The sequence below is a fragment of the Coturnix japonica genome, chromosome 2, assembly GCF_054131305.1.
Source record: "Coturnix japonica strain WE chromosome 2, WE-NBRP24, whole genome shotgun sequence".
Taxonomy (NCBI): Eukaryota; Metazoa; Chordata; class Aves; order Galliformes; family Phasianidae; genus Coturnix; species Coturnix japonica.
Window position 1 is genome coordinate 43,015,018 of NC_140664.1, and position 26,468 is coordinate 43,041,485.

General features: G+C 41.2%; 1 protein-coding gene across 1 annotated transcript in view; it reads right to left on the reverse strand.

Moving 5' to 3' along the window:
* Nucleotides 1-12,406: 12,406 nt before the first annotated feature.
* COLEC12 (collectin subfamily member 12) overlaps nt 12,407-26,468 on the reverse strand; it is an 80,489-nt gene continuing 66,427 nt past the window's right edge. Inside the window, exons 4-10 of the mRNA XM_015855377.3 lie at nt 23,545-23,643; nt 20,726-21,772; nt 18,724-19,212; nt 18,149-18,285; nt 17,271-17,380; nt 15,466-15,611; nt 12,407-14,080 (exon numbers count right to left, since the gene is read on the reverse strand). Coding sequence (XP_015710863.2) covers nt 14,061-14,080; nt 15,466-15,611; nt 17,271-17,380; nt 18,149-18,285; nt 18,724-19,212; nt 20,726-21,772; nt 23,545-23,643 — 2,048 coding nt within the window. The 3' untranslated portion in view covers nt 12,407-14,060. The remainder of the gene's footprint in view (nt 14,081-15,465; nt 15,612-17,270; nt 17,381-18,148; nt 18,286-18,723; nt 19,213-20,725; nt 21,773-23,544; nt 23,644-26,468) is intronic.

The following is a 26,468-nucleotide window of genomic DNA, read 5'->3' on the forward strand; positions in this document are numbered from 1 at the left end:
CACTGCCCAGGGAGGTGGTGGAGTCACCGACCATGGGAGTGTTCAAGAAACGTTTGGATGTTGTGTTGATGAATATGATTTAGCTGGGAAGTATTGGTAATGGTTGGACTAGATGATCTTCTAGGTCTTTTCCAACCTTGATAATTCTGTGATTCTGTGAAATATTAAAAATAATAGAATCCTTAAGGTTGGAAAAGACCTCTAAGCTCCTAGTCCAACCATCAGCCCATCCCCACCATGCCCGCTGACCACGTCCCTCAGTGCCACATACACACGGCTATTGAGCACCTCCATGGATGGTGACTGCACCACCTCCCTGTGCAGCCTGTGCCACTGCAGCACCGCTCTCTCTGAGGAGAAATTCCTTCTAATATCCAACCTGAGCCACCCCTGACACATCCTGAGGCCATTCCCTCTCGTCCTATTGCTGTTACCTTTGAGAAGATGCTGACCCCCACATCACCACAACCTCCTTTCAGGTCAAGTGACATTCCCAGCTCCCTCAGCCACTCCCTATAAGATTTGTGCCCCAGACCCCTCACAGCTTCGTTGCCCCCCTTCTCTGGACACGCTCCAGGCCCTCGATGTCATTCTTGTATGAGGGGTTAAAACTGTACACAGTAATCGAGGCACGGCCTCACTAGTGCCGAGTACAAACAGCAAAGGCCAGTTTTTCTGTGTGCTGGTAAGTGTTCCTGCCGGCAGAGGGAAGTGTTCACCCAGGCAGCGTATCTTATGAGGCATGAGTTATCATTTTGAACGAGTCACCTGCATACACCGTGAGGCATTCTGAAAATCACCCTTTCAGGCGTGGAAGAACGTTTGTTCAGCTCTCTATGAGGTCTTTTCACTATTTATCATCTCTTATTTTGATAAAGCGTCTTATCAGATGAATAAAGTACCTCACAGAAGAAATTGAGATTATTCTAGTGTCATCGTCCCCCTCCAGAGCTGTAGGAAAGAAGAACAGAGCAGAACTCTCTAAAGAGGAGAAAACAAAGCGTTTACCTTTTACAAAGTCAGTAAGAAGCCAATTAGAAGTGTCCTAAGAACATGCAGCCAATGTAAATCGAGTCTTTTTCAGAATGCAGATATTCCTTAGGCCAGATTGATGTCCTTCTTGTGTTGTGGGCCCCAGGACAGGATGTAGTACTCCACGTGGGGTCTCATGAGGGCAGAGCAGAAGGGTAGAATTACCTCCATTGACCTGCTGGTCATGGCTTCTCTTGATGCAACCCAGGATACGGTTGACATTCTGGGCTGCAATTGCACATTGCTGGCTCATGTTGAGTCTTTCATCAACCAACACTCCCAAGTCCTTCTTCTCAGGGCTGCTCTTTCTCCAGCCCTGAGAAGCCATTCTCCACCTAGCCTGTATCTGTGCTTGGGGTTGCCCCAGCCAAGGTGCAGGACATTGCACTTGGCTTTGTTGAATTTTATGAGGCTGGCACAAGAAGTCAAACAATTAACTGGACTGCCAGTCAAAAGTGCTCTGCTTTAGGAATCATAAGCTCAGTGGAGTGTGGTAATGATGAAAATATGAAGGGAAGTCAATGTCCTACATTGACTAACAATATGTTAGAAAAGTACAGCATTGATCAGTCTGTTTCCTATTATATACTGGGTGAGAAGGTAAGAGGGGAAGAAAATGGTTAATATTGCTTTCTTTAAAGCTAGTGCAAACTCGATCAGTTTTCAGCTCAGAATTAAAAGCTATAGCCAGCTGAAAGTCCAGATGGATGAAAGCAATTAACAGAACCAGTATATTGGAACATTGCTGTGCTCTAAGGGCAATTGATGCAACAGAGATCGTATTACCTTATGTCAGTGGGGTGTGTAGTTTGAATTACAAAAAGCTTCACCTAAACCAGATGCTATCTTTATGGATAAAATCCTTTCCAAGACCAAGCTGAGTTTTCATTTTAACTTCTGCTAACGTTCCTGTAGAACAGAGCCTCTGAAGTCTCTGTCTCTGATGGCGCTAGTGTTTGGTGCTTTGCTATCCTCCCTTCATTGCTCTCCCTTGAGCTCAGTGAGCTCTTCTATTCAACGCTTTTCCTTCCCTGGGCAATAATGCACAGTATTCAGTATAGAAGGACTGGGGTGAAAAGTGGGTAAATTGCCTTATTAGCCTAGGACAAGGAGCTTACTTAGAATTTCTGAAGCAGTCATGGGATGTTGCAGAAGAGAGTACTTAATTTTTATGTGGCATCCAGTCCAGCCACTTTAGTTTGTTACAGACTGTGAGATACAACTAAAAGCGCATGGACCAATGAATGAGAAACTAGATTGATAAAATAAGGAGCCCCTCAGGAAAATTTAAGTTACATTTTTAAAGAGTTTAGCAGTGAATTCTACCTTTTATTAGTGTGTAATAGTTTTCTGCATTTAATACTTTCTGTTTTTCCACTCAGTTTCTTGCGTAAATTGCTGGAACATACAAATGTTCCGTATGATCCCATTCTATCATGCTCATTGCAGCAGAAACATTTCACCAATGAGTTTTCATGGCATTTTTCAGATAATTTGTTTAGTGTACCTAAAAAAGCTTAATTTCCTTGGACTTAGCTAGAAGTTTGTTCCACAGACATGTCTTCTGTTTTACTGAAGATTGCTGATTTTTTACTCTTGTCTTTCATCTGGGACATGGGGTTTACTAGAATGGTTGTCCTAGGATGCTGCTGCTCTGTATGCAGATGGATATGGACCCAAATGGAAACAAGTCCAGCCTGTTAATGATCAAGACCAGGGTTTTGACCTTGCAGTAGAATAAAAATGGGAGTCAGTAGAAGCTGGGAGCACAGACAGGTGTTATTGAAGCATTCTATAGATGCTTGTAGGTGGATTCTGCCCAAACTAGAGTCCATCATCTACACTGACACTGACCCAATTAAACTGTGCTATTCTATCTGAGGGTGATTATTGTCATTATCAGAATTATTAACGTACTTTTACATAAATATTACTGTTTTCAAGAATTAAAAGTCCATGAAATGTTTTCTACTGGTATTATTTGCTGTCTTTAAAAATATCCTTTGAATTTGGCTCGTTCATCATCATCTGTGTCCCAAGCCTCAGTCTGTGAAAGTGATTACTGTGTATTGCTTGTTATATCTCTGTGCAGAGAACATGTTGTTTTTGTTGCCAAAAGAACTTACTAAACTTTGTGTCTCTGTGTCACTGTTACTGCAGAAATCTGGCCTTTTTCAGAAGCACAGTGTCACACATCTGGCTGCCATTCACAGTAATCTCGGTATCAACAGCTCCTTCCCTCTGTCAGTATTATCTTTTAGATTATAAGCTAATAAAACTACTGGGAGCTAAGCAGAAAACTTGGACTAGCGTGACAGTTTTAGCTACTATTTCCTTGTGAAATACCTCCCATTTGTAGCATACTCTGATATGGACCTCTTTAATTTTCATCACAAGTGCCTCATAATTTCAGCTGTTGTTATGAAAGAGTGCTGGAAGGCATTTTCTGGATCACTTACCTATGTTTCTATACCACAAGTGCCTGAGGTTACTTCTTGTACATTCGTTGCTGGTATGCATTTGAAATACCACATTGTTTTCAGGTCATGCAGCTGAAAAATGGTAGGAGTTTTGCAGATTCAGTTCCTGCAGACTGTGCTACTAAAACTCCTTGTCATTCTCTTTTTTACCTTTTACCTTTTTTACTTTGAGGAATAGAAGAGAAGCTAAAGGCAGTGAGAACCGACCTTATTACAGAGCAGAAATAGAAGAAATCCAACTTGCTGCACTGCAAATGTTTGTCCTTTGGGTAGACCAATAACTATGGCCATTAGGAGCCTGCCACCAGCTTATGGCAGCTGATGACATTCTTTAAGAGCCAGTTGAAGACAAAGTGAAAAATCCAGCCATATGTAAATTCTAATACGGGATGTATGATTGATAAACTTTGCTATTGGAGCTCTCTTTTACGCTTTATTTATATCAGCTTAAAGCCTGAAGGAATGCCACTTTGGCCGCCTTTCAAAACATGAAAGCTGAGCATATGTACTTTCATTGAAAGGGAAATTAGTCACTCCTATTGCTTTAGAGAATCCAATCACTTAAAAATCCCTGCAACATCAGCATGCCTCTCCATGAAATGTCAATTGCATTGCCTGATTCATTGTTGAATACAGTTGTCTAACCAGCAACTAAAGCACAGTTCACTTTCTGAAGCCTGGAGAGCATTTGGGAGTATTGCCTGTTCGATCAAAGAGTGTCTGAACAAACTTAGAATCAGGACAGTGTTAACATTTTTGTCAGTAATCTCAAAGTGCTTGCAAAGCCTTTTTCCAGGCAGCCATACTTGTCACATAGCGCTGGAGAAAACTCATGGAAACCCACTTACTCTTTCTCACAGGCCCACAGTGTTTGCATTCTCACACTGTTTCCTTACCTTCAACCAAGGTGAACTGTTTAGGTTTTGGATTTTATAACTGTTGTTTGTGCTTGTGCCATAGCAACAGATTCCTAAAAGCTACTTAGAAACAAGGTTTTGCTAGGTCACTGTCAATGTTATGAAGTCTACTAGGTGTATTTTGCTTAACTTGGAAACATGCTGAGGAAGCTGAAAAGTGAAAACCCCTAGGTAAGAGCCTGAGGCTCTCAAACCAGCACGCATTCAAGCACCATTTGTACTATGCAGGTTGCTTGAAAGAAACATTCCTGGAAAATCCTGTGCTTCACTGCAGCTTGGAGCTGAGTAAGCAGCTGGAGGGAAGCATTTGCTAGAGCCTGAAAGAACTCCCATTGCTCCTGAGAGATGAGGAAGTTAAAATGTACAAAAACTGGGGAAGGGAGGGCAAGGGGGAAAACACACGTAAGTAGTGCAAGTAATTTCATTGTCTTTGTTTGCTCTTGACTCTCACTGCCAATTTAAATAACTTTGTGACATGTTTTCTCCTCAGGTTCAAGTCGTTTTTTTCTCACTTCACATCAGATAGTAGAAGAAAATGGGGAAATTGTTATGTAAAGAAAGTCAGGCAAAGAGCTGACAAATGTGAGTAATTCCACTGAAAAAAGCGAATTCGTGTCTCTTGTTTCTTTAAAGTAGGACTAGTAAAGCAAAGTGTCTGTGGTTCACAGCAGCATTGATAACAAGATATCACAGGACAGCAGATATAACAAGATATCAGATAACAATGTAGTATCTAACTCGAAGATAAAGTATCCACATGACAAAAACTGAAATCTGACTCAAGCTTTCTATCAATCACATATTTTCCCGCTATATATAATGTAATTTATTAATTAATAAATTAATTAAATTTCACATGCAAGTGACTTTTCTGTGGTGCTCAAGGAAACAATAATAATGTATCTAACTTTTCACCTGAAGATTCCCAGCTACCTGTTAGACCCTGAACTGACTAAATGTAGCTCAAATTTTGGTTTGCCTTCTTAGGTTCTTCATTCATTGTCACTCACTGCCTGATTTGGTTCATTCCTCTTCTTACCATCATTCATTGGGAAACAATTGATCCAGTGCTCACGAGGGTCCATGGGCATGGAAACAGGTCTGGTGAATGTCAGCTGTGCTGGGGGAGCTCTCCCCAACAGCTGTGGTGCCAGAGCTATGCACTTCACAAACTTTATTGTCAAAATAAGAGTTATTTGGGCTTCAGGAAGCTTGATCTTGGGAATAGGCTTCTTCTCCCAGGTAACATGATAGGAAGAGATGTAATGGCCTCAAGTTGCACCAGGGGAGCTTTGGGTTGGGTATTAGTAATGAGAGATTGGGATGGGCTGACCAGGGAGGTGGTGGAGTCACTGTCACTAGAAGTGTTCAAGAACTGTGTAGATGTGGTACTGACAGACATGGCCAACTCCAGAAGGGTTTATGTAGTCTGTTGCATGATGTACACTCTTTTTCACTCTGTACTTGGAAAAGTGAGCAGTTTTCCTGGCTTTTTTGTATGGTTTCTCAGCCACATGTTTGTTCAGTGTTTTTACCTTGGCTCATGTGATTACAAAGGAAATAGTGCAGTAGTTCCTCAAACTGAGGGAAAGGAGCAAATCAAAACACACATCAGTGTCCTTAATCAGAGTGCCAACTACCACAGGGCTGAGGAAAATGCAGTGTGCATGATTTTACTGCATGTGAAAATGAAGAGATGGGACATGAAAAAATATACCACCCTGTCACTGAAAAATGTGTACCTACAGAGTTGAAGCAATGACTGATGCTGTGCAGGTGGTTTTCCTCTTGCCAGGGAGAAGTGTAGCGGGGCCAGAGTCTTTTAATCTGTTGTAAATATAACCAAAGACTTACAGTTGGAATCAGACTCGAAAATGCAAATGGATTTTCATTTGCAAAGTCTGCTCCATCGTAATGGCTTTCATTAAGAGTTTTGTCTGGATAGAACAACGGCTGTTCTGCCTGCATTATTTCTTGCTTTATTTTTAGACTTCTCTCATACGTAAAATGCCAGGAGATGGACGCAGACCAGGATACCTTGTGGTGATGTCTGCTAAATAAATAAAGTGCTCCCAGTGACGCTGGAGTGAAACTATGTTTGAAATGTTTTCTCCCTTATTTAACATTGCACAACATACAGAAAAAGAGAGTCGATTTCAGTTAGTAAAAGGTTCTAATCAGGTCTTTTGATCACCTTTACACTCCTAATATAGCTAAGCTGGATAATAATGGGATGCAGAGGTCTGATCAGCCTTTGAAATTAGTTTTTTGCTTGGAATCACCACCTGGTGACTATTGAGAGACCCCGGAGGACTCCGCATTCTGCCCCTTAAAATTAAACATTGGGGAAAGCTGCTGATCACTCACTGATTGATCACTCATTTAAAAACATCACCCTTAAAATTCCTACCTATGAAAATCACTTGGAATTTTCTGCCTGAACTGTCCTCGATTTTCAAATTCAGCAATCATCTGTTTTGCAAAAACAGATGACTTTCTTTTAGTTCCAGTAATTCCTCATTTTCAACATCTGTACATTTTTACTGCTGTTTATTACTATTATTAAAGATGCATAGTTGACTGTTCATAAAGCGCACCTGCTCGAATGCAAACACCAATGAGACTTTAGTACTAAAATAGGAGTTCTGACTCCAAATTCTATTGTGGACCTATTTCCCAGTGCACACATTATTTTGTTGCTTGGAGACTGCTGCATATTCTTGCTTTAATCTTTCTTCCAAAGTCTAGCTCTGTGCTTCTAATACAGCTGGAAGACTAGAAAATATTCTGTGTTTCCAAACTTGTGTAGGAGGGAAAGGATGTGCAGGAAAGAAAACAACCAACCACCAAACCAAAACCCCAACCCAGTTCCATGGAGACTTGGAGCCACCAGGAATTTTTGTTTGTGCTGGGAAAGTCGGACATGACTTCAGGCTCCAGCAGGCTTCCCTCACAAATCAAGCGTGTATTCTTTTCCCAGCCGAGAATGGGAATTATGAGAACCATGACAATGGCCTCTTACATTGTTTCTGAGAAGAGAGCTCCTCTGTGGTTATCTTACTAGAAACCACGATGAGAACATCAGAGTTCACTTTACTCCTCAGTCATTCTCTACCTATTTTTCTTTTCTATCTGTCCCTTTCTCTTTCTCCTCTGGTCCCTTTCTATCTTCAACTCTTCTCTCTTCAGCCTTAGAACACCGTGGGGCTGCCCGTGCCCCTCAGAAGATGGACCAGCACTAAGTTTACTTCCATGAGCAGATAGCAGCAAGCTGTCTGCTGCTGAGATGTCAGTTCAAGCTGTTCTCACAGGCATTAATCCAGGAATGTTATTTGCTTGCTACATTAGGATTACTGCGGTGCCAAACAATGTTTTGTCCAGTTTCCACCTCCAGACTTTTATTCTGACATTAGAAAAATAGTGGACAAAAAATACGTCGCTACCATTCAGAAAAAAATAATTCATCATCTGTTTTATATGAATGTGGATAATGGAGCTGGAACTACGGAAATGTCATCTTTGCAATATGCCCAGACTTCTGAATGAGAGAGATTCCCAAACAGATATCTTCCAAAGTCACATTTCAGACACGCAGCTTCCACCAGCAGGACCTCTGGCAAGGCTGGCGAGAGCACGGCTGCAACTGTGGAGAGTTTGGAAGCAATCCCCACTGCCCGGAAGCTTGTGGATGTCTGAGCCTTGGATTTGTGCCTCAGTCAGACAGATAGAACAGAAAATATAACAAGGAGAAATCACAAGTTAGCTTCTTTGCTATGAGAGTGGTGAAGTGCTGGAACAGACTGCCCAGAGAGGTTGTGGATGCCCCATGGAGGTGTTCAAGGCCAGGTTGGATGGATTCAGGTTGGACATTAGGAGACTTCTCCAAGGGAGTGGTCAGGTGCTGGAATAGGCTGCCCAGGGCACTGGTGGAGTCACGGTCTCTGGAGGTGTTCAAGAAACATTTAGATGTTGTACTGAGGGACGTGGTTAAGTGGGAAATACTGGTGATAAGTGGACAGTTGGACCAGATGAACTTAAGAGTTCTTTTCCCACCTTGGTGATTCTGTGGTTGAACCGGAATAGATATACCAAAACTCAAACTGACAGATTAATTTATTTATAAAACGGGACACTGCATCATAAAACCTCAAGCATCTTCTATTCTACTCCAGTTCAGCAGAAAGCCACCCCCTATTCCAATTTTGTTACTCTCTTGCAGTACAAAGAGCATGAAAGCTTCCACCATTCAGTGAGAGGCATGGTGTGTTCTCAGAGAGTCCCTTGTGCGGCTGGAACCAGTTCCAGGCCATGTCACTGAGGGCTCCTCTGTTGGTCAGAGGGATGTTTGTTCCAAGCCACTCTTCACTACATCCAGGATGAATGGCTCCAGACTGACCACTACAATTGCATGGCGATCCCTGGAGAGAAGCGATTCAAGCTAAGGGGCAGCACTGCTACAGGAACAAATGCGTCTAAAGTGGACATAATTGTTTTCACACTGGTTATTAAAAGAAGCTTCTTAATAAGAGCAGCCAGAAATATTTAAAGGGGTAGAAAACCCTAATTAGTTTTAAAATAGAGCTTGTCACATTTTCTGGGTGGCTTCTGCAGAAGCCTCAGCAGCCCTTTAACCTGCTTTCCCATGATCACGGAGTCTCCTGGTAATTCAAGGTCTCATCCTGCAAGACATGGCTCTCTGCTGGGCTGATGCTGTTATGCTCAGATCACACTAAGGCTTGCCTTAAATCCACACCATATGCATGGTGATGTGGGGGAGATATCTCTCTCTTTAATTCAGCACTGGAAAGAACCCCTTGCTCTCAAACTGAGGTGTGTGGATGTGCTCTATGCTGATGTCAGTATTATTGGAGGAAATCACCTCTATAAATCACCTCCCTAACATGTGAAAACAGATGCCCCAAACCGAGACATCAAAACGAATCATACACTTGAAAATATCCTCTTTCCTCTGGTCACAAAGTGGGGGGTGGCAATACTTCCATGCCTCTGGGAAACCCTTTGGCTAAGCAAATCTTAACCACATGTAAGATATCCTCTAAGAAGAGCATTTATTTGCCTGCTGATTCACTCTTATTGTCCTGCTATTAAAAAAAAAGAAAGAACAACAACAACAAAAAGCTCTACACAGATTTTGGAGCTCTACACAGAGTTTGTTTTGAAAAAGAAATCAAAGAATGGGTTCTTTTTTTTTTCAACTCTGAGCCAGATGGCAATTAAAAAAAACCAAACGTATCCCATCCTAAGAAAGGAAACACATGAGAACTTTCAAAAATAGTTTTGCCAAGATTTTTTTTTTTTTTTTCCTTTTTCTTTTAAATAAAACGGCATGGAAAAAATGAGGTGGAAATGGTGAATGAACAAATAGGCTCCGGGTTGAGAAAGGCCTGGTTTCTGGAGAACCAAAGGTATTTTCCATCAGGTGCATTGCTTTTCTGCCTATAGATATCCAAATTACCTTTGTGAGAACATGAGTATGTGCTGCAAACTGTACAGCTACCGCCCCATCTCAGGCCATGGCAGAAGCAGGATTCTGTGAAGGCTCAGGACTGACCCCGTCATGTATTTCAGTATAGATAGCACGGCGCCTCTCTTTTTCTAAGGCGCTACATGGAGACTACGAGTTGCAACAGGAGAGGTTTGCTCTTGATACAAGGTATTCAAGATGCAGTTGGACAGGCAGCTAGATGATCTCACCTAGAACTCCATTCCTCACCAAAGGCTGGATCTGGTAAACTTCAGAGGTCCCTTCCCACCTGGGCTGTTCAGTGACCCAGTGCCAGGTGAAGACAGCTGTGTCCTGCTGCTTGTCCCTTACCATCACATTTGGGGTGAGCTGCTCCTGTGTGGTAGCGCACAAACTGCTCCTTCCAATCCAAGCCATTCTGTACTTCTGTGCTCTGTAGTTCTATGGTTCTAGAGCCGAGGTCAGAGCATCATTCATGTAGAGGCCTGTTTAACATGCTTTGCATTATTCCATTGAGACGGGGAACTGTGAGAGGGACCTCAGTTTTATTTTGTCTTGCACAGCTCAAGCCGTTAAAACCAAGATTCTAGCATTTAGCATACTGCAGGAGCAATGAACTAAACTGCAATTAAAGGATAAGAGCCACAGCCATGCTTGGAACTAGGGTGGTGTAAGTGAAAATGCTTTAATAAAAATAATTTTTATCAATTTTATTCTCAATGTCTCCAAATGTTTCTGTTTGTAGACACTGATCTCCACATGTCTCTTGGTTACACAAACACGCGCAAGTAAACAACTGCATCTCTGCTTAATGCTTCCTTTATTGGAACAACTGGAAGTATTATTTATAGACATCACAGGGGATGAAAGTTTGAGATTTATAAACTCTAATCAGCTGAAGATGATTCAAAATAAATTAATTACATGAGTCAGACATGGATTTAAGAAATCCAGCACTGATGTAAATCACAATGACTTTGCACCCTCTCTGCCTTCCTCTCCTCTCTTTGACTGCTTGTCTTGGAATAGGAACTTGCCTTCAATTTGATATAAACCAAGAAAAAAGAGTGATGGAAATGTAAACTCAGTATGCCAAGCTATATACTTGTGCACAGGAAGGAAAGCCAGAACTCTAGCTGGGACAAAATAATTTCCTATCACTGAGAGCTTTCCATACAACCCGTGCTATCACTCAAACTATATAGAAATGAGATTTAACAGGGATGTTTTCCAGACCCCATGTGGCAGCTCTGGCTTTCTTGACAATTTCTTGGCCCTTTCCAGTGTCCTGTTTGCATCCTTGCCAGTCTTCTTAAGTTCTTTACTATGAGAATGGTGAGGTGCTGGAACAGGCTGCCCAGAGAGGCTGTGGATGCCCCATCCCGGGAGGTGTTCAAGGCCAGACTGGATAGAGCCCTGGGCAGCCTGGCCTAGTATTACATGTGGAGGTTGGTGGCCCTGCCTGTGGTGGGGGGTTGGAGATTCATGATCCCTGAGGTGCCTTCCAACCTGGGCCATTCTGTGATTCTGAGGTTCAGTGATTCTTTTTTCTGTGACAGGTCTTTCAGCTGTCCCAGTACCTTCCCAGTTCTCCCAGTGATTTCCTTCTCTGTGGCCATTTGACACCTCCATTTCCCTTTTGCAGAAATACTGGGTTGGAATGACTATCTGTCCCAGCCCACCTGGCTACAGAGGCCAGATTTTAAGGATGAATGAACACACTAGGCATGCAAATGCAGCATCCATCTCCAGGCAGCTTCACAGTTTAGACCAGGCACACTTTGTTTCCCAGTTAAAGGGCGCTAATTAGAACATGAATCACAATCCTGCATTGAAAATCACCTTGAAATAAGTATTTCATTTATAAAAATGTTACATCTTTATGTTCAATGGTTATTTCCATGCTTGATTTAGCATGGCTGCTGTAGTAGATTTCAATACGCTAAGCAGCTCTTGCTGATGAACAGCCGTATCTGTAACCTTACGCAGCTATAAATGTAGCTGTAGTTGTTAATCATCACTGCACCGAAAACCTCTGTTGAGGGAAATTACATACTATAATATACATACTATACATATATATACCACAGACATTGTGTAGTATATATGTAAAGACTACAGCATGCATCTACACACACCTCCTAGGTGCAACAAGACAGGGTGTACAGTAGAACTAGGTTGTGTTTAAAAGCCTGATGAAAAAGCCAAAAGAAAAGTCTTGGGAATGCAATGTGTCTCAAGAGAAGCACGGCCTCCAAGATGGTGACACACAGTCTGCGTGGCTGCAATACACAAACCTTTCACTTTCAAATAAATATGTGCAATTTTCCTTGTTCCTGTTTCACATCTACTACGTGCCACAGGACAGGTTCCCAAATGCAACATTTTCTGTATTTTCCTTAAGTAAGTTATACTTAAAGTATCTCTTTCCCCCCACCATCCCCCCCACCCCACCCCACCACCACCACAAAGAATGAACACGGGAGGGAGTGTGGGATTTAGGAAAGCAGCAGTCTTTAATTGGATGTTCTTACGAGCAGTATTTGAAAATCTGAAGTACAAAACCACGTCTCCTTCCAGCAGAGCTGGAGTATTTCAACAAGCTTATCTACATTCGGCCAAGGCAAATGGCTGGTCAGGAGGCAAAGGAAAAACAACTCTTCTTCAGAAGAAGCCAAAACAACTTCCCTCGTGATACACCATGTAGCCATATGAAGAGCATAAAAACCAGGGAACCAAAACCAGGGGTTGTGCTAATGAGCTTCAGCAGGTCGCTAATTGTTTAAATTCCTGATAAGCAGCACTGCTGCCTGGACAATGGCTCAAGGGACTGTGGAGGAAGCTGTCTGGTTGATGATATCATCTCACTTAGCCACACTGCTTTCTGTTTTGTAGCTTATTTTGCAGTTTGTTTGGGAGAGGAGTACTGGTCCAAGAAAAGAGAGATCAATTTACAAAGTACTTTGGTGAAACACAAGTTGATCAGACTCTCTGAGTGCAGCATGTTTTTATTACCTAATTTTGAAATCTTGAAAAAGAAATGTATTTCTGTAAGTGCAGCTCTTTTGTTTCTGCTTTCTTAAAACCCCTCCTCTGGGACACATGGGTAGCACCTATTAAGGCAGGATTCCTCACAAACAGGGAGAAGGAATGAAAACATTTCAAGGTCTGTGGCATTGCCTCACCAGTTGAAGAAGGTTGGAAGGCAGGCAGGAAGGCACGGAAGAAGGAAGGAAGGAAGGAAAAACTTTTATTAGCACGGTCTTTGCAGAGTACCCTGATGGAACACAGCTGAGATCGGAGCTACAGTGAGTGTCTAGTCCTTAGTCAACTTCATTGCTACACACACAGACTAGATTGCATAAAGCAAGGAAAACACTGCCTGAAATTCACTTTAAAAAGTTCTTTAACCAGAACAAATCATCTGGAAAAGTACAAATATTTCTAACTGGAAAAATATTTCTCTATAGCCGAGCTAGGCCTGGTAGCAAACCTTAGTGAATTATTAGTACCTTTATTGTTTTCTTTGGCCCCCGTGCACTATATTTGTAAAAAAAAAAAAAAAAAGTCACTAAAAAAGAGAACAATTGTAAAAAGCAAATATTTTGTACAAAAATACAAAGTTTTAAAAGCTCTTAAAAGTATATTCCATATTATTGATAAGAGTTGGACTATATATATATATTTATATAAAATCTATATATTTGTGTATCTGCATAATTTTCCTACATTTGGGATCGTAGCAAATGAAACATCCTGTTTACACCAGTTGCTTCGTATGTTTTTTTTCTATAGATGACTGAACAACAGGTCTTAACTCAGATTGAGAGTAAGTCTTTTTTTCAGAAGGCACAATGATGTCTGCGGTTACCGGCTGGGAAGAAAAACCTATAGCAGAATTAGTCCAATGGTATTTCCTGATGCTGTGGGGTGAAAGGCTTCCAACAATTGGATGCTGAAGAAGAGTTGCTGCTGAATTCCTTTATGCAATTTAACCAGTTTTCAGTGCTTGCTTTTGGTTTTGATCTCTCTTTCTTTCTTCCATTCTTTCTTTTTTGTTTGTAGGCAATGTTGCTCTCTCCTAGGACTCTCTTTTTCTTGAAGTGAATTTCCACAACATGTAGGTCTCTGTAAAGTCACAGCCTGTTACACTCCAAATATTTGCCCTGCAGCATGAGAGAAAAAAAAAATCAAACAGAAAAACATCACATAAAAATCTTGTGAAGATTAAACACAGTTCTAAAAAGGAGACGTACTGAGATCAAGGTATGTTAAAACTCTAACTGGACTCATGTTCAGATTCCTTAAGTCCTGGAGCATAAATATTTGTAAACCATTAGGCTTTTTTAAAAATAACAAATGTATGCAGGGAAAGGAGGGCACACTGTGTTGTTACTTACATACAGTCCTTCACTCTGGACACCCAAACAGTGTTACGCACACACAAAGCTTGTTCAGCACTTTGTTTTGTTTTGCTGCAGGGAGATGTTTTTGTGGATGGGAAGTATTTTTGGCTCTAGCTGACACTTCCATCTGCCTTCGCTGAAATTCAGCCTACGTGTTTGCAAGTGGAGCAGCTGGGCACCCTCAGCAAAGCAATGTTACACCAGGTTGTACGTAGGTGTTAACATTTAGGTGGAACACGGCCCTGAACACCATTACCACCTCGCTTTGTAATGGCAGGGATGGATTCCAAGAAACCACACAAACCACTCTGCACTCTGCCTGTGTATCTAGAAAAAGAGCCCCTGTGGCAACTGCCTGGGTGACTGCTCAGCCACACGGCCATTTACAAGCCCTCCGTTGCATTGGTCACTATTTGCAACAGAGCAGTTGTTTGGCATGTGGACCCTGCTCCTCAGCCCAACAGGACATCTCCTGGCAGCATTCCTTGTCAGAATTTTAAGGCCTTCTTAGCAGTTACCAAGTGCTTCCTGTTGCACAAACTTTCAGAACAGTCTGTTTGTTTTTTGAAGGCTGGTCCCTGAGCCAGCCTAAAGGCCAGTTTTCCCACCTGCTTGGCCACCGAGTTTATAAAAACAGCTTGAAGTGTGGCCAGGGTCTAGAGCATAAGTGCCAAAGCATGTCTGAAATTTTAGGCGTGTTACAAGTGGCCAAGAAGTAGAGCACATGATGCCTGCAGTCACTCTGAAAGCTGCTTTTCCAGTGATCAATCCAGCATCCACATCATGTAGTGTATTAGCACTACCACTGCAACCAACCCAACTCCTCACTACCTACCCATTACCTAGATTTAGACTGGATATAAGGAAAATGTTTTTCACCATAAGGGTGGTGAGGCACTGTAACAGGTTGCCCAGAGAGGTGGTGGATGCTCCATCCCTGGAGACATTCAAGGTCAGGATGGACAGGGCTCTGAGCAACCTGCTGTAGCTGTAGGTGTCCCTGTTCATTGCAGGGGAGTTGGACCAGATACCCTTTAAGGGTTCCTTCCAACTCAAAAGATTCTATGAATGTATCTGTGCAAAGTGTACTTGAATTTGACCGGCCACATATGGAGTGAAATAATAAAATCTGATGCCTTGCTTACCTTTATCCATGTCTTTTTCACAAATGAAATTGTTAACATCTTCACAGTAGAAGTCATTCCAGAGTCCAGCGTAGATTAACCCAGCACAATCTTCTCCTGGCCCATGCCCATGACTCCAGTTATCAGGTTGCCCGGTTTTCCAGTTTCTTTCAACAAAAGAGCAATAGATATTATTGCACAACGCAGCACACACGACAGTTTTTCAACCACAAGAAATTAACAAAAACATCATGAGATCTGTTCTGAAAGGGAAATACACGTTGAGACAAACAATACATGACTCTTGCTGAAAATGGAAAACAGATGTATAACAGAGAAGGGAATCTATTCGGACTCAGGCTGCCAAGACTCAAAGACCTAAAATTAGACCAATGAACTTTATTTTAGTTTCTGAATGTACAGCGCATATAGCGGGAGTGCTCCATGTGCATCATTCTGAACCTGCACAGTGTGCACGCTTCATTCCTGCCAGCAGATGGTACTGCGAGAAGCTGGCAGCAAATCGTGGCAGTGTGGTGACTTGGCCAGTGACTGAACAGAGACGGACCTCCTGGGAGGCACAGCAAGGGTTATCTAACTTACAGATCAGTGTTTCAATAGAAGGTGAAATTTTGGGCTTAGAAAGAATGTACCAAGTATGTATCTACATATATTTTGAGATCATTAGTCTTCATGGTGAAAGTTAACGCAATATGTAAAGAGCTTGCAGCAAGTGCTTCCTCATCCTGTTTTTGTTTAACAAGTGAGAAACACTTCCAAACTTGGGACTTAAAAGCTCAGTTTTCCTGAAGGAACAGGTTGTTGACCAGAGCTTGTGATTGCTGGCTGATATGGGCTACGTTTAGATACAAAATATGCCTGTCTGATACAGAGCATCTGAGCAGGCACCTGGCAGGACACGTGGCTTTCTGAGTAATGAAATACTTTGAAAATAAGAAACTGACAGCTCTGAGGTTATTACAGGGCACCTAAACCCATAGTGTGGTGGAAATCTATTGAAAGCAGCATCTGAAGCAGGATTCAGGCACAGTGCTGCCATAAAGAGGATGAAAAATAAAAACAGGGAAGGAGAAAAAGGGGAAAATATTATGGCTCATTTGAAACATGTCTGACTTTTTCCATGTTTCCCATCAAAATGAGCACTGAGGAGATCACAGCTAATTATTTTGTAACAATTGACTGAGCCTGTTTTTGTGGAGCACAGCATGCTCAGCTCTGTAAACTCTTCAGTATTAAAAATTTGGGTGGTTGAAATCTGTTCCATTTAGGACAAATTAGGTGTAGCCCTAGGATTCCTGGAGAGCTGCCAATCCAGTTCTTGGCCGGCCAAAGCTCAGACACCCTTGTTTCAAGCATTTTCCTTATGTTTAATGCTTTCCACTTAGATTTGGGCTTTATCTAAAGGCTGGCATTTTTTATTTTTATCAGAAGGAACCCCCTATTTATAGTCACTTGTAATGCAAATAAGGAAAATTCAAACCAAGACAGAAAAACTGTCTGTGCTTTCCACCTCAACTTTGTAATAAAAGTCAGGAGGAAATGTTTTGGCAAGGAACGCTTTGCTGTGTAGTTACGTGATTCTTTCATTCAATGTTCAGCTTTCCTTCTGGCAAGGAAATAAAGCTGTGTGCATAGCGAAGGGAGAGAGGGAAAAAAAGTTCAACAGCTCCCTCAGTAAAGAATTATTTCATTGACACCTACAAACCTCTGCATCCATGGGATAATTTCTAGATGCTGTTTACAGAAGGGCTGGCAAGAATGGTACAAGCTGCAGAAAAGAAACACTACTGTTTTTATTTACATACGTGTAAAGTGGTGAGGATCCATCCAGCCACCTCCAATCATTTTCCTTCTCTGAATCTGTAAGTCCAATCCAGAAGCTGCCTTTCCCTGAAATCTGCCTCTTTATCCATTGCTGTGGAAGAAAGATATTAGTCCATAATAAGCAAATACAGTTTTGGGAGATAATAAGCTACTCTGTCTTCAAGGACATCTCTGCTATCAGAATAGGAATTCCTGGAGAAACTTTTTAAAGCCAAAGACAGGTTTCATGAGTTTGCTTTACGACACCATATTCATTAGTATGATCTACAGGTGAGGTACAGAGAGCTAGTCATCAAAGTGAGGTGGACGTAAAGTCAAAGCTAACATCTTATAGATGCAAATGGAGGAAAAAAACCCCACCAAACCAAAAAACCACCAACAGACAGGAAGCACTTGTATTTTGATGTTCCCAGTGCCACATCGCCACAGAGTAATTACGTTGAACAGTTCTAAAAGTACAGCTAGATTTATAGTTATATTGAAAACATCTGTGGGTCACAGCAGTCAGGCTGCATATATGAAAAAGAATTTTAAAATAAATTCCTTTCAATGCTGCTAAAAAGTCCACATTTTGGATTGTATGCAAAGCATACTGGACTGCACTTTCAGAGGTTTGAAACTCCTTCAATTCTCACCATTCTTGTGCTTTGTGACCAGCGCCTTCAGGGTGAGATGCTTCTCACAAGGAATAACCGCTGAGCAGAAGAAGGCGGACAAAATGCAAACTAGTGCAAATCAACCACTGTGTGTACTTTCACTATATGAATTCATGATGCTTACAGCTTCCCACATACTTTGTGGCTTCCCATATGTTAAATAAGCACTGATTCCCTCCTTGAAAAATGGAAAGAAAAGTTACCTGCTCTTCTTTGTTGTTTATGATAACCAAGCGCGATGCCTTCTCTTCACAGAATAACTTCGCCTCTTCAAAAATTTCTCTTTCAATTGAAAAGTAGTAGCATTTTTCTGTGTAGTTCTTCCAATGAGGAGAACAACCTGTGATGTGATTGTTTTTTGCGTGAAACCAATTACTCTTAAATCAGTGAGCCAACAGTAACTTTCTGCATAGGGCCAATAGTTAGGGGAGTATCCCACACCCATCTACAATGCACTGCCATCTAATATATTTAGATACACTTTGGGAATTTATTTACGAAAATCCTGACAGTGAAATCAAGGTTAAACTGTGAGGCCAACTGGACCATTTATTCCATGTACAACTTATGATTTTTCCTGTAGCTGTAAACAATAAATTGAACCATTTTCAGATCCTAAGTAGGAAGACCAAGGTACAGCTTCACTTGACAGGGGTCTTCATGATTAACCTCGGTGACTGAGATGTAGCAGAGGTTGTGTGAACCAGTAACTCTGGTGAACACCCTTCACTAGGTATATTTTATCACAATAAAAGATGCACATGTTTTGATAGCTTACCGTTAGCCTCAGGCACTGATGTAGGTTCGCTCTGTAGTGCCATTGGCATCCCTGGACCTGGTGGTCCCGGTGGGCCAGGTGGGCCCTTTGGACCAGGCAGCCCAGGGACTCCAGGTAGCCCAGGTAGTCCTCGAGGTCCTGGTACGCCTGGCTCTCCCACAGTTCCTTGCAGGCCTTGAAATCCTGGTGGGCCTTGTGGCCCCGGTGGGCCATCTTTGCCTTGTGGCCCTGGTGGCCCTGGGTCTCCGCTTGGTCCAGGAAGACCCGTTTTACCAGGAGAACCTCTCTGACCTTTGGAGCCTGGTGATCCTCTTGAGCCTTTCCCTCCTTTCTCTCCTGGTGGCCCAATAGGTCCAGGTGGGCCCTTTTCACCTGCAGGTCCTGGTGGTCCAGGTTCTCCTTTCTCTCCTTTTTGTCCTTTTAGGCCAGCAGGGCCAAGAGGACCTTGAGGGCCTCTATCACCTTTAGGTCCCCTTGGACCAGGAGGGCCTGAAACAATGTAAGCATTCAAAGTGGGAATACAGACAGAAAACAAACAAAAAGCTGACCCAGGGTCCTTCTTTAATATATCTTGGACCAGTGATCGTAGCATCATAGAATCATAGAATCACCAAGGTTGGAAAAGACCTAAAAGATCATCCTGTCCAACCATTCACCTATTACTAATAGCTCCCACTAAATCATGTCCCTCAACACAACATCCAGTGATGCTGGATATGCAGCATTGTGAAAACCAGGCTAACAGCTGCTTGTGGCTCTGCTTGTAAAAGTAAGTCTCCTCAGGCTCTACACACCATTTCTCTTTTCTGAGCTTCCAAGAAATATAAAATTGAGAAGAAAACCATCTGATGCATCTTGTCTTATGAGCTGGACAGTACTATGATGCCTGAGGTGACCAGCTGAGGTCAGCAAGACATGGTCTGTGCTGGTTATGCATGCAGTACTGCATGTTGACTCTCCCATTCTCCTATTCTGCCATTCTTTCTTTTCCTTCCAGCAACACATCTCCTCTCTTAGGCTACTAGGCTGCTTTTCTTGCAGTGCTGTTTCTTACTCCATCAATAATGGGTTGTCAAAGAGACAAAAAAGATGGACGATGTGCAATAGGCCAACAAAGGGAAAGGTCTGTTATATTCCCTAGCTGGTAGGTTATAAAAGGAAACGGAACAATACTCGTGATAGGAAGTGATGATGTTGTGGCAGTTTTGCATATATAAATAGCTAAGTAATTTTGGATTCAAATTATTTGATCATGGGTGATCAAATATTTTGCCTACATGTATTTTTTCAACATGATTTAAACTCCTTCAGACATGAATTACTCAGCTAGGTTAATTTAGGCCTGTATGAAAGGTTACTGACTTGTAATCTTGGCTCTAAACCAGACTTAGTCTATTTGGAACATTTAATTTTTACTTGTGATTAGAGTTTTAGGCCTGGCTGGTTCTCATCTGGTTGGCAATACGAGTGTTCTTTTCATTTGACTGGGAGAAACCTCCTAAACTTGATGCTATTTATTCCTGGAGAAAACAAAATATTCCAGGATTAAACACTAAGCAAAGTAGGATGTATCCTGGCGGACTAACAACTGGCTTAAAGTAAAATATTAACTTGTTTTTCAGTTAGGGTGGACCTTTCTGGGAACAGTCCAACATATATTTTTTAGCCATTTCCTCCTTAGCAGGGATTGGTTTCTTGAGGTTCCACACCTTCACTAACTTATTTTAGAAACTAAATCAAAAGCAGATCCAGGCAGTCACTCAGAATAAAATCTGCTAAGTCAGAACCTTCTTTCATAACATCCCCATTTGAGGTATGTAAAGAAGGCGTAGGAAAATTAGTAAGGAAAACTCAAGCTACATTTACACTTCCAAAGCTTAGGATTATATAATGGAAAACTCCCAAACTGTGTACCAGCATGCATTAACTAACACAGAAATAAAGTACTGCAAATAGGAATTCATCACAATCCCTTACAAGCTTCACTAGAGAACCTACATACCTTGTAGGATAGTGAAGTTCTTGATGAGCTGTCCGTGTTTGGAATCTACCAGCTTCATTTCTTCCATGATTACTGACAAATTGGCAACTTCAACATCTAACCGTGACCTCATCAAATCCTGTTGCATCTTGAGTGATGCAGAGTCTAAACGAATATTGGCTAGTGTGCTGTTCATAAAAATCAGCTCATCTGAATGTTTACTTAAGGTGTCTGTACAAGTTGTCCTGACCTCATTGAGATTGCTAGTCAATGTCCGTAGATGATGAGCAGTGTAGCTGATGTTGCTAATTATATTGACTATATCAGTCTCAAAGACCTGGAACCTCTCTTCTAGTTGATTGAATTTGACAGAAGTTCTGTTTTCATATTCTTTATGCTGTTCCTGGAGATCCTTCAGATTTTGTTCGTTGGCTTGGGCAATTGTGGTGATATTCTCCATCTGCCCACTGAAGGAACTGAGCTGATTGTTCATGTCTTCAAGTGTATCATTATTAGCTTTTGCTAACGCCGAGTTGTTGGCAGCCAAAGTCTGTAAATTTTGTACTTTTTCCTTAAGCCAGTCAGTGTCCTTCCGGGCTTGAAGGACAACCTGCTGCAGGTTTTGAAAATCATTCTTAATTCTTAGAATAGCCAAACTTGTATCTTCCATTGACTTCTGCAGGACACTGATAAGATTTCTCTGCTGTATTTGTGTCAAGTTTAAGTTGTTAAGGTTCATGATGACCACATTATGAGAATGCACTTGGTTTTGCAGATTTGTTTGGATATTACTTGTGTCTTGTTGAAGATTGTTTATATAGCCAGTATATGCCTGAAGAGTCTTATTGACGCTGATGATCATGAAGGAGTTACTATCTAAGGCACTTCTCATTTGGCTCTGTCTATCATCTAGTACATTTCCAGATTCTTGGAGCTTCTCCAGTGTATCTTTGTTTCTGGTAGTTTTCTCTGCAATATCATGAAGCTGCTGACGAAGAGCCAGAATGTCAGATCTGAAGCTAGACAGTTCAGTGTTAGTATTCAAGGCTTTCTGTCCAGCTTGGTCATCTGTTGCATAGACAAAAATGTTAATGAAAGAGTTTAACATGAGGTTTTTAAAAACAAACTATTAAAAATTACAGTATATTTTAGGTACAGTATGGCTGCCAAAATGTTTTGTCAGTAGGATTTCTTCAGTATCTTCTCCAGACAAGAGAAATTACTAAACAAAATTTTGTCACCGGACAGAGTAGAAATATGAAAGGTGAAGACTTTGTATCTTGCTGAGGAGAAAGAAAGGGTGAAAACCTGCCATTACAAACTATGATGAATACACTCACAAGTAGTGCTTCTATTTTGAATGAAAACTGGATGGTAGAAAGTATTCAAAACACTGAAGAGGTAACAGAAAATTTATGCTTTGAAGCTACAGCTGGCTTTTGCTGAAAGCTCAGAGGTAGATTCTACCAGTTCATATTTTCTTCCTCCTTTTTCTGGCAGGTGGAATATCATCATTGTGATTTAGTACAAATAGTTCTGTATTTTTAAATCTTGGTTTTAGTTTTAAAATGGTTATAATACCAATTTTAAAACAATCTGGATAAAGACAAAAGCTTTGCCATCAGGCTATTGTAGACACAACGGGATACATTTATTTATTTTTCCCTTGAACGTACCACTGCTGCTTCTAGTGACATTTCTTTTTCTTTTATTGTTTCTTCATGTCATGAGTTTCAGGAAAGCAAAACCATAACCATTAAGGAACATCTCAGCTTTTGCTTGCACTGCTCTACAGTATACTTCTGGGACCTTGTTTGAGTGTAATTAAACTTTTGAGGCTGCACAGTCCATCATCCAGGACAAAGAAACTAAAGAAATAAGCAGTTAACACTCACTTTGAGGGAATATTCCTTTTCTTGACCTCAATCACTTCCTTCTGCTATATGCAGTCCATATATTTTTGTCCCACTGAAGTATAACTATGTTTGTGAATTATGCAGCCTGAAGTCCATCACTTCAGATGACTCAAAGAGGGGGTCGGATGGTTTTCATAAGCTACAGTGAATATGGCTCTGTAAGGAGCTTTCTTCTCATGCGTTTCAATGAGTCACGATGGCGTACAGTGAGGGTGACTTGTGAGAGAAACTTCAGCCCACAGTGTTTATGGAACCTTTCATGGATGGACACTGTTCTAAGCACAGTTCCTCTCCTTGGCATTTCTCTCATTTCAGGACCTTCTCAGCTCTGACTGTATGTATGTTTACCTCTCAGCTATAGCTCAATATGTGCTTCTCACATGGTTCTGACAAGTGTCAGGTCCACAAAAGCTAAACTGTGAAGGTCTGTCTTTCATTCACCACATCTAACCCTACAACAGTCCTTTTACCTTTACTCTACTCACACACACACTGCCCTGTAACTTTTTTTACTTCCTCCATCATACACTCACTTAAATGGGAACTGATGGTCTGAGCATCTCATTGGCCACCCATCCAGTAGCATGTGAAAATACGTGATCATGAACCAAATAAAAAATGCTCCATGCTGTCAATTTAATCAGCAGAGTAACATGAGAGACTGCATGTGCTTTAAGGTGTAGCGCTTATACCTACACATGTCAGCAAAAGTACATGCCACATGCCACATGCCCATGTTGCTGAACTAAATGTAGTGTGCAAATACTTTAGAATACAGCTTGTGTAGCTTGTGGCGGAAAAAAGCTGAAAACATGCTGCAAGCTAGTCACTTTCCCAAGGAATACAAATCTCAATATAATGTTTGTGAAGTGAAATACACTGAAAAGTCATGATAAAAAGGGGGTTTGCTTGCATGTAGATTACCTAGTTTCTTCAGATCACTCTCCACCTCTGTGAGCTTTTCTGTATATCTTCTATGGGACGTTTCCAGGCCACCTGTCACATTGTCCATTTTTTCTACAACTAGGGAAAAGAAAACAGCATGTTAAAGAAAGAAGAAAAAGTGAAATTATGAAGTCTAGTAAACTAAAAAACAAACCAAAAGAACATTACTAGCATCAAACTTGAAAAAAAGCATTAAAACTGCCTTGCTTGCCACTACACTCAGCAGTTGTATTGTGAAGCAACGACAGGATGAACTCAGAACACTTCCAGTTCCTCACTCTGCCAACAGTTCCCACACATTTCTTTCCTCAGAGGCAACCTCCCTTATGAATAAAGAAATCCCTCTTTGTGAGTTTTCCTCATGAACCAAGTCCTTGTCTTTTCACAGTACTTCCACGCTACAAGCGCAGTGCTTTGTGGTAGATAGGTTGCTAAAAGCTCATATGGCTCATACACGTGAGAGAAGACTTCCTTTTATTTCACCATGATCCACTGAGCCATTACTCCTTGAAGAGACCCTTTTTTTTCCTTTCTTTTTTTTCCCCTGAGCCTTTTAATCATTAAAAAAAAAAAGTCCCCTGGCTAGCAAGCTCTGGTCTGACAAAGCAGTTTGAAGATGCATTTATTAAACACTTCTTGAAATCAACGTTTTTGAAATCAACATTTAAATGTGTTAATAATGGCACAGATCACTCAAAATGTTCTCAAAATTGTTCTGACTTGTTAAGATTGAAATGGTGGCCAGTCAGCAAGTGCAGCTTTATGGCTTCTTTTGATGTGTTTTTTTACTTGGTTAACATCTGAGTCATTTTCTTGTCACTGAGACAATTTGATGATTTGATTGAGTTGACGTGGAAATGGAAAAAGAGCAACAAAACAAAGAGTGGCTTCTAGTGACGGAAGTCTGTACTTGATGAAGCAACCAGGAAAATGTTTGCAAGACGGGGAGCTGTCTTCAGCTTCCATGGCAAATCTACTTGAACGTGCTTCAGCATTCAAACAGCAACCATGGGCAGAAATTTTGTTCTCATCACCTGACTATCTGGCCCTAAGATTACACTGAGAGCAGAACAGATCTGCATGAATCCTTGGTGAGGCTGCATGAGGCATTGTGCCAGTCCCCTATTCAAATAGGAGAAATAACGTTTTTCCCATGCCTTTAGAAAGGAAACCCAACTCTTCAGGTCTGTGCTGGGTTGAAGATACCAACCAGCTTTTTCTGTCTGTGAGATGTTCTGCAGCCACAAAGTAGCCTCATAGAAGTCATCGCTATGTAAAGAATTGTTTTTCACCAGGAATGGAAATTTAGGGCATATTTTGCTATTTTGAGCAACCACAACTAGACCTTTGAAGTGCAGTCCACCAAGTGCTCCTTCTTCATTAACTTTTCCCCTTGTTTTTCTTTCTATGGGCACCACGGATACACAGAAGTTTTAATGCTTTCCAAAAAATCAACACACAAACAGCAGACCAAGATCATCTCTGATGTCACATGGAGGTGAGTGGAGATGCAACAGTGAAAAAGATCTCAAGATTTTCAAAGTGACCAGACATCCCTTGGTGAATAACCTTCCTACTCCTACAGCTGTTGTGAGCCTGTTGAAAATGAATGTATAACAACAATAATGAAAAGGAAAATGTAGTTTTGCAGTTCGAGTGATTGACAGTCTGTATTTCAGATCTGAAGTCTCTAAACCTCAGACTTTATGCTGCTCTGTAACAGCAAGAATATTGAATGAATGATATCTAACACTGGAAACTAATATTACAGTATTCCCCTGAAGAGTTTAAAGCAAACGAAGATAGTAGAACACTATCAATATGTAGAAGCCTGAGATTGGATGGAATTGCAGATGCAACAGCATATGGTATTTTCATTACCAAACTAAAAATAAGAATAAATAAATAATTTTTAAAAGCCCATACTGAAAAGACTGAAGGTGGTCTGTAGCTATGAATATTCTTTGTGTAGAACACCCCAAGCATTCAATGAAGCAGCCATTTGATGAGAGGTCTTACTTACAATTTCCTTGATTTTTGTTCTATTTCCCCTTACAGGATGTTAGCACAGCAGTGTGAAGTGTGGATGAAGACAGAAAAGCCAAGGCTAAAAAGGCAGACTGACCCTGATGCGCCTTATGAAGGTCATTCTGCTGCTTTCCAACAGTCTGCTGCTCTCAAAAAATGCAAAGTTTGTCTGTGACTTGAGCTTCCCTTTGGACCAGATCATCTTAACACTCAACTTGGTGAGTTATCTCTGCACTGTGGTATTCAATTTCTGACAGGGTCACTGTGAAAAGTTTAGTAAAGGTCCTTCAAAAGAAGCCAAATGTTCAAGTGGTTGTTGACCAGGACAGTGAAGAGTGTCTGTACCTGACCTACTCTCTGTTTCAGCCTCAGTCAAGAAGCAGGGAGAAAACGTACCCTGTCAACAGGGTGTGTTGCTCTTGGTAACAGTAGGGAGAAGCTGGGAGACAGGAAAAGCAAGCAGGTGAAAGTCATGGTGGTCATTAGTCAAGAATATATGTAAAATGACTGATCAGCAACTGAGAACTAAGTTCAAACTGAGTGCATGAGCTTCCCTTAATGGAGCGAATTGCAGAATGATCATTCACCTTATATAGGCTAATTTAGCAATGCCAAGTGCCAGAAATTCCACTGCTTTGTATTTTTGCATTTTATTTATAAAAGCATATTTTAAAACCACAGCTTGCTTTATTAATGCTTTTAAACAACTATTTCATATTTCTTCCAAAAGCAAACTAGTAGTAAACTCAGCTTGTTATTCCTCCACGGCCTCGATATTTAATTCATGTTTTGGTTTCAGGTTTCTCCAAACTACTTTGTAATTTTTACCACCAATTTAGAGGTTTGTTCTGTGTTGACTTTGCCTCCCATTGAGT